The sequence below is a fragment of the Pimephales promelas genome, chromosome 18 (genome assembly GCF_988280905.1).
Source record: "Pimephales promelas chromosome 18, fPimPro1.hap1.1, whole genome shotgun sequence".
NCBI classification, from domain to species: domain Eukaryota; kingdom Metazoa; phylum Chordata; class Actinopteri; order Cypriniformes; family Leuciscidae; genus Pimephales; species Pimephales promelas.
The window spans coordinates 23,111,462-23,120,186 of NC_142786.1; the positions used below are offsets into that span (position 1 = coordinate 23,111,462).

General features: G+C 39.1%; 1 protein-coding gene across 5 annotated transcripts in view; it reads right to left on the reverse strand.

The window, feature by feature from the left end:
- zmym4.2 (zinc finger MYM-type containing 4, tandem duplicate 2) overlaps positions 1–7,390 on the reverse strand; it is a 37,253-nt gene extending 29,863 nt beyond the window's left edge. The window contains exon 1 of one of the 5 annotated variants that reach the window (XM_039680746.2): positions 7,018–7,390. In XM_039680746.2, coding sequence (XP_039536680.2) covers positions 7,018–7,314 — 297 coding nt within the window. In that variant the 5' untranslated portion in view covers positions 7,315–7,390. Of the gene's footprint in view, positions 1–12; positions 406–1,099; positions 1,492–2,111; positions 2,493–4,057; positions 4,516–7,017 lie in introns of those variants that run through there. The other 4 variants (XM_039680745.2, XM_039680747.2, XM_039680751.2 and 1 more) reach the window with 4 other exon arrangements.
- Positions 7,391–8,725: the final 1,335 nt, after the last annotated feature.

Genomic DNA, 8,725 nt, shown 5'->3' on the forward strand with positions numbered 1-8,725 from the left:
ATAAAAACTTACATATGCCCTTTTTTCCGCCTGTACGTTGAAAATGGATGGGACGGCCGTATGCTTCAGACGTAGTACCGTCTTTCTGGGCCCATATAGCATTTTTTCAACATAGTCCTCCGGTGCAAAATGCTCTTCACAAACACGATACTGGCTAATTTTATTGTGAGGTGTTGAACAGATATCCAGAGCAGCTAGCCATCTATTTCTCAGTTCCACATTCGGTGGAATTCTGTGAAACATTACATTCGTGTATGTCCTTTGCTTGTTCTCGCAACCTTTTGCAATGCAGGTAATTACCATGTTTGCTGTAACTTTTCAAACTAAATCCAAAAGCGAAAGATTCTCGGTGCAGTTCAGGTCACGCCGATATGTTGACGGAAGTTGGGATATTTCGCGTGATATGACTGCGCCAAAGTAGCAGTGCTTCGCCTGTGATTCACTCTAATATAGTCCCAAATCAATATCTGTCTATTTAATTGCCTAGCCTTAGTCTTATTTGTACTCGTTGTGAATACACAGGCCACAAGTAGTAATTAGTTTTTTTTTTTGTTTAATCACTTTTCCTCACGACATGTTCCTTGGCAACATAGGATTCCATTCATTATGCTAAGCTAAGCTAGCGTCGGCGCTGCCAAACTAAGACAATGCATGCAATTTGAGAAAAATGCTTTTGCCAAACTATTTTAATGTAGGGGACACTGTGAATAAGTTCTATTAAAAAATTAAAAAAAAAAAAAAAACCGTGGAGTGTTCCTTTAAGACGAGTTGATACATAACGTTACCTCTCTCGTCTCAGTGAGCGCACTCTTTCGATCTTGGTAGCACGTAACGCCTAGCCACATTCATTCATTAGTATTCAAACAGAGATGAAGTTAGATGCGACCAAACACCTCAATTTTTTCCCTATTTAAATACAGTAACACGTCCATTTATGGTGAGAAAATAAAACGTGGCGCTTTTCTAAGCGTGTAAAATGGATAACTACACTTCGACTCGGCGCAGTGATCACTCCTCATTTCCGTCAATAGAACCAACGTGACTTTTACTTCTACCTGTGCTACTAGCAAACTGGACCACCATGCAAAAAGACACTTACAGCGTTGGGTGATGGTCCACTTTGTTTTGTTCGTGATTTGAATATTGTCGGCGTGGCCGTATCCTTTAGGCGTAATCCTGTGGAGGTATAGTCCTCCTGTGTGAAATGCTCGGAGCAAACACGCCACTTCCTCAGAGTCTCCAACGGTATTTTTGGATTCCTGTTCAAGAAAGCTAACCAAAGCTTTCGCCGTTTGTGGTAATTTGGAATTCTGTGAAACATGACGGGACTATATACCTTCTCCTTGTTATCACAACCCTTTACGATGCACGTTATAACCATGATTGTTCACAAACTATCTTCCTACAACCTGACACCTCGTCAACACCTGCTAAACTACTACTGCTAGAGCAGGTTACGTTCTATTGACGGAAATGAGAGGGAGAGGATTTTTCAGGGGTGATGATATTACTGCGCCGAGTCGAAGTGCTCCCAAGTGGTATTCCGCCATTCATTATAGTTATCCATTTTACACGCTTAGAAAAGCGCCAAGTTTTATTTTGTGTCACCATACTTGGTCGTGTAACTGTATTTAAATAGGGAAAATGTGGAGGTGTTTGGTCGCTTTTCTGTTTGGATCCCAATGAATGAACTGGCTAAGCTACCAAAGTGTCGACGCGCGCCAGAGCGATTGGGTGCACGCGCTGAGACGAGAGGTATACATGCAGCATCAGCTCGTCTTAGTAGGGAATAACAGTTTAATATGAAAGAAAAAAAAAGGTGGAGTTTTGCATTCATTCAAGATCATAAAAATCTTATTTTCTAAACGTCTATTTGACATCTGACCGGAGAAGTCTCGGAGACATTGCAGATGAGCAAACGCTCTAAAAAAATACGTCTTGACGATGCAAATGCAGACATCAAAATATACAGCAATACGTCTGAGCATGAACGCAGTGACACGGGGAATTATTGTAATACATAGTGGACAAAAAGTACACACATTATGAAACACGTTGACAAGAAAACTCAATTGATGCATCGAATATATTATGAAACATGCATAACTTACACCTGCTTGCTGTAAAAACGGCTTGGGCACAGCCGACGGTTTCAGAAAACGACGCTTTCCTTGCTCGGACGGGTTGAAATCACTGTCGAGAAAATGATCACTGCACACTCTCTTAACTATCAGAGAATGTACGGGTGTGTTGTTGACATCCAGCAGCAGCGCGAGACACCACAGCTTCAGTCGCTCAGGATTGTGTGTAGGTAATCTGTGAAAACTCACGTCTTTTCCTTGGGGAAAATATCTTTTAGGTTTCAAAAGATTAAAACAGCCAGGATACGCACACGTACGGACCATTTTTAAAGCCTAAACTGATACAAATACATATGTTTTCATTCAACATACCATAACTTTTAAACGGTCGCCTTCTTCTGTTATTTAAATGGCGGTTGGCAAACCAACTTTAAGGTGCATTTTCCGCCAACTACTGGTTTGGAGTGTGAAGCACAGCTTGGTTAAAGGCTCACCAAAATCTATATTGAATCTGAATCTATATTTATCTTTCAAAAGAGAGCTATAAGAATTGTTAATAAAACCACTTATAGAGCACCAACTACTCCATTGTTTATTAGATTAAAAGAAATATTTAGAGATATTGTTGACTTTAAAACTGCACAAATTAAATAATCAACAGCTATCAACCAGTATTCAAGGGTTGTTCCAAATGAGAGAGAGCAAACATGACTTAAGAGGAACATTTTGTATTTAAAAAGAAATATAAGAACGAATTCTAAATATCACTGCATCACTACAAAAGGAGTGAATGTATGGGACAGCTGCAGTGAAGAGATGAAATCATGTACAATCATGAGTAAATTCAAAAAATTATTTAAACTGAAGATATTGAAATAATATGAAAAGGCCTCGAAGTGATAGTATTGTACAATAGTATAATATTGCATGCATGTAGGTATGCATTTGTTTCTTTGTGAATGCATAGGTTTATGTGAACAGAAGGTAAGTTGATATACAGTCTATGTAAAGACGCATATATAAGAGAAGCGTCAAACTGTTTTGTATTTAACTAAAGGATAAAAATAAAGAAAGAGGTAGGACCTGAAAAGTTTGTTATGAACGTCTTCCTACTCCTTTTTGAACATGGGAATTTCTAATTTGAATAACCTATATTAATTTTGGAAGTTTGCGCTGAGAAGCACATTACCTTAAATAACTATTATTTTAATTTTATTTTTATATATGAACCCAATCAACGCATGTGTGTATATTTCTTATTTTTATGTTTTCTACATGTTCAAAATCAACTACTACTAATATACTTCTTCCATAGTAGAAAAAAAAGAAATACTATGAAAGTCAATGGTGATCGTTCATATAAAATGTTCTTCCTTTGTGTTCAGTGGAAGAAAGAAACTCATACAGGTTTGCAACAACTTGAGGGTGACTAAATGATGACAGAATTTTCCTTTTTGGGTGGAGTATTCCTTTAATTCTCTGATGCACGGATGCACCCACCGCTAGCCTAGCTTAGCACAAAAACTGGAGTCAAACGGCTCCATCTAGCCTGCTGCTCCCAATAAGTGACAAAATAACGCCAACATTTTCGAATTTAAATGTTGTGGTTTGCTACATAGTAACAGTGTGTACAAATAACAAGGTCACATGAGACACAGCCATCCGTATACTGGGAACTATATTCTCAGATGATTTGTCGATTTAATTTAATTTAAATCGTTTATTTAATGATTTATTAATTTTCGTTTGATTTTTACTTCGTATCAAACCAAAACCCAGAACCATATCGTTTTGAACTATAATATACAGACAGACCAGGAACTTTGGAGGCTGATAGACAAGAGCGCGTTCGTGAGTCGTGACTTCACAATACATTATTGCATGGGGATACATGGAGCCCGGGAACAACTGCAATAGTAACCAACTAGCTAGGGTAGGCTAACGTTAGTCATCTAAAAACATAACGGAACACTTACCGCAGCCGCAGGTAATCCACTTTGTCCTGTCTGTAACGTTACTTTCGATGGGATGGCCGTATTCTTTAGCACACGTTTCATGGTCCGTGTGGAAAATTCCATTCTTTCAAAATAGTCATCTTCATTGAAATGTTCTGAGCAAACGACATTGCGCTTGAGGAAGGCTACAGGTGTGTTTGGATCCATACCCAAAGCAAGTAGCCATAGATTCAACCGGTCTGCGTTTTTTGTTGGAATTCTATGAAACATCATTGTATTACCCGGTCTCCCCTGTTTATTGTCGCAGCTCTTTACAAAACAGCGAACACCCATGATTGTAAACTATGTATTTGCTATCTAGTGATTGCTGACCTCCAACTCTGAACAAACTCTCTGCCCCTCACGGCACGGAGCTTTTTTCAGGTGCTGCGAATAAATCACTCCGCAGAAGTAATGTAAGCTGTGCTTCGCCTCCACACAGTATGTATACGGTTAGAAGATGGCTGTATCTCATGTGACCTTGTTATTTGCACACACACTATGACTAAAAATCACAACAATTTCTTCACCCATTGGGAGCAGCAGGCTAGATGGAGCCGTTTACCTCCCGCATTTGAGCTAAGCTAGCTAGCGGTGACGTGCCAAGGTACTACTTACCCCTGGAAGGAAGTGTATCCCTGGTCGCGGGAGCGCGCTCGCATTCAGCTCAGCAGAAGGTGGTGGGTCATTGCTTCTTGACCAAGGCAAATGAAGCTATAACACGCGAATTGTTGAAGTTATCGTTTTACTTTGTTTTATCAACGAGGTTTAGCAAAGACAACTATCACGTACGTGGCCCATCTATCAAAACTAATTATTTTATTCTTCTCAGCTAACGATCGAACTTCATGCAATTCTCACGAGAATGTCTAAAGTTACTGAAAAACCAAGACGACCATTTAGTTTCACTCACAAAGCAAACACCCTGTGGATATAATATTGTTCTGAATCCCCCCTCCCCCTTCCATGGTGAATTATTATCAAAATGATTCAATAATGCATTGCATTTAAAAAGTAGGCTGGTCAATGTCATACACAAAAAGCGATTGTACAGATGATGGCTTACCATCAAGTGTGTTATTTTTCTTTACGTCATGTCTAATAACAGCAGTGAATATAAACACATTTCTTGTTTCCTGACAAAAGTTATAGTGGGACAGATTTTTTTCAGACTGTATTTTTGACCAGCCAAAATATGTATCCCCCCCCTCCAAAATCCACAGATGATGGCCTATCATCAAGTGTTTTATTTCGTGAATACTTTACATCATGTCTAATAACAGAAGTCAATATAGACACATTTCTTGTTTCCTGACAAAAATGTTCAATTTAATTGACCCGATATTATCCATTTGTTTTCTGACAGGGAACACATGGAACGATTCACTGCTACCCATTTTGATTAAAAACCAACAGACTGATGAAAATGTGGGACATTTTCTCAATATGCGACGTGTGAAAATGCTGTGCGGTACAGCGCAAAGCGGGACGGGTGCTCACCCTAGTGAAAATGCACTTAACTTTTGGAAAGAAGACAGTTCTTGACAGCTTTATTGTAATTTCCACATAGTATAGTCTATACACAAGGGAGCGAAATTTCATTTCACTTGGACCACCGTGACTTAAAGAAGAATTAGAATCAGAAAAAGATGTGAAGGAATGAGGAAGGAAAGTACAGAAAGTGCAGGCATACATAGGAATTTTTTTTTTTTAAATATAACTTAATAACAATATTAAAAATAAAACAATATTTAAATAATGCAAGATAGTACAGTAATAGAAATGTAGGCCCATATGAATGTACAGATATGCCTATGTTATTTACTGGTGTCCAGTTAAAGATGCAATAGGCTACAAATGCAGGCTACAATTTTGAGATGTTGTACAACAGGACAGTTATGAAAGAGTGTATAGTTATTAGAGTTTTATCTATTCAGACTGGAGGGCAACAGTTCAAAGAGAAATTGGGCTGTGTGTGTGGGGGGTCCAAAGTGATTTTCTTAGCCCTTTCATTAACTCTGGAGGTGTAGATATCTTGGAGGTTAAGCATCCGCTGCGGTCGGAGGCCCTATGATTCCCATGCCAGAAAGTGATGCAGCTGACTGAAACACTCTTTATAGTATCTCTGTAGAATGTGGTGAGGATGGGTGGTGGGGGGCTTTCCTTGCTTTCTTGGTGCCACAGGAAGTGGAGACGTTGATAGGCCATCATCTGTGGAATATGGAGAGGGGGGGTACCTTTTATACCAGGTTTAACTATGGTCTGATAAAAATCTGTATCCCACTATAACTTTGTCAGGAAACAAGAAATGTGTTCACTGCCATTATTAGACATGATGTAAAGTAAAATAAAACACTTGATGATAGGCCATCATCTGTACAATCGCTTTTTGTGTATGATATTGACCAGCCTACTGTTTACATGCAATGCATTATTGAATCGTTTTGATAATAATTCACCATGAAAGGAGGAGGGGGGATTCAGAACAATTTTATATCCACGGGCTGTTTGCTTCATGAGTGAAACTAAATGGTCGCCTTGGGTTTTCAGTAACTTTAAACCTTCTCTGGAGAATTGATCAATTCAGAGCATGAATTCGATCGTTAGCCTACAGAAGAATAAAATAATTAGTTTTGATAGATGAGCCACGTGATAGCTGTCTTTGCTAAACCTTGTTAAAACAACAATAAAAAAACTTAACTTTAACAATTCACGTGTTATAGTTTCATTTACATTGGTCAAAGCAAGGTCTGTTGAGAGCGCGCTCCCGCGACCGGGGATACACTTCCTTTCAGATGTAAGTTACCTTGGCACGTGTCGTGTCGGAAATAAGAAGGGTAGCATGTGGGGGATACGGTGAATAAGCTTAACTTAGCATAACATTTCATGCAATGCCAGCTTTTCAAATAGAAAGGACACATACAAAGACGCTGTTCACATACCTCCGTTGAATGCGAAAGCATAGGCACAGCTGATGATGTCAGTACTATGCGATCCTCTCCTTGGTTTGTAAAATCATCAGGGGAAAAATGATCGCTGCAGACCCTCTTCAACTTTAGTAAGTTTATGGGTGTGTTGATATCCAGCCGAAGAGCGATCAACCATAACTTCAAGAGAGAAGGATTTGAAATTGGGAATTTGTGAAAACTCACCACTCCCGAATGAGTTCGCGCGAGCATACGTAATTGTTTTCGTTTACGACGGCTTAAACATCCCGGATAAGCGCAAATTAGAACCATTATAATTAGCAGTCTGTCTTGCCTCCAATCTCTGTTCTGTGTAAACAATGAGTGACGTACACCCGCGCGAGACACTTCCGGCGAGTAGTAGGCGAGAATCAGTCAGATTTAACCCTCCCCCTCTCGCTCTCGAGAACGCGCATACCCAGAGCCAGCCGTAGAGAGATGCGCGTATCCTAGTACCAGAGCTTAATATGATTGCACATTATTTGAAATATGTTATTTAATTTTGAGTTTGGGAAGCAGTTTTTGACATTTCAGGATAGACAGGACTTGGTGTTGGATGCACGAAATATTTCCAACTTTGGCCGCAGAATGAATATTCATTAAAGGGACTCTCTTATAAAAGGACACCACTCTTTGTTTTTTTTTTCTTTTACTTTTCTAGTAATGTAATGTAAAGTAAAAGTATTCTGTTCTTTGGCATTCACACAAAGTGGGCAAGTAGAAAATACATTTATTGTTCACTTGAGTGTTACAAACGAAATTTGTGAAAATATAGTGTACATTATTACACACACACACACACTCACACACACCTATCACGTACCTCAGGTCCTGGTGAAAAAACCATAGGCACAGCTGATGAATTCAGTAATACTTTATTCCCTTGTATGGCTTTGAAATCATCAGGGGGGAAATGGTCACTGCAGACCATCCCCTCCATCCACACTTTGAGTGTTGACATCTATCCGAAGAGCAAGCAACCATAACTTCAGTCGATCTGGATTAAACGTTGGGAATTTGTGAAAGGTCAATCTTCCCGAGTGAGACTGGCCCAGTTAACGTATTTTTTATTTTCAGTTGAAACAAAGGAATAGTTCACCCCCAAAATTTAAATTAGCCCATAATTTACTCACCCCCAAGTCATCCTAGGTGTATGCCATTATTCTTTCAGGTGAATATAATCAGAGTTTTATTAAAAAATATCCTGGTTCTTCAATCTAATGGCAGTAAATGGCTGTTATTATCTGTCCATCATAAAAGTGCTCCACTCCGGGGGATTAATAAATGCCTTCAGCAGCGAAGCGATGAATTAAATATTGTATTACATGAGTAGCTCTGCCACTTTGACTAGTCACATGGACTATTTTAACAATGTCTTTACTACCTTTCTGGGCCTTAAAAGTGGTAGTAACATTGCGGTCTATGGGGGGACAGAAAGCTCTTGGATTTCATCCAAAATATCTTAATTTGTGTTCTGATGATGAACGAAAGTATTAAGGCTGGGTTTGGAACGACATGAGGATGAGTTATTAATGACAAATTTAAATTTTGGGTGAACTATAATCCCCAAGATTCACTAGATAACATGGAAACCAGTTAAACCGCAACACCAGCACCCAATGCCTTCCATTATATGAATCATAGAGGACCACAGTTTTAGCTAAAAATCTTCTTTATAGTTCTA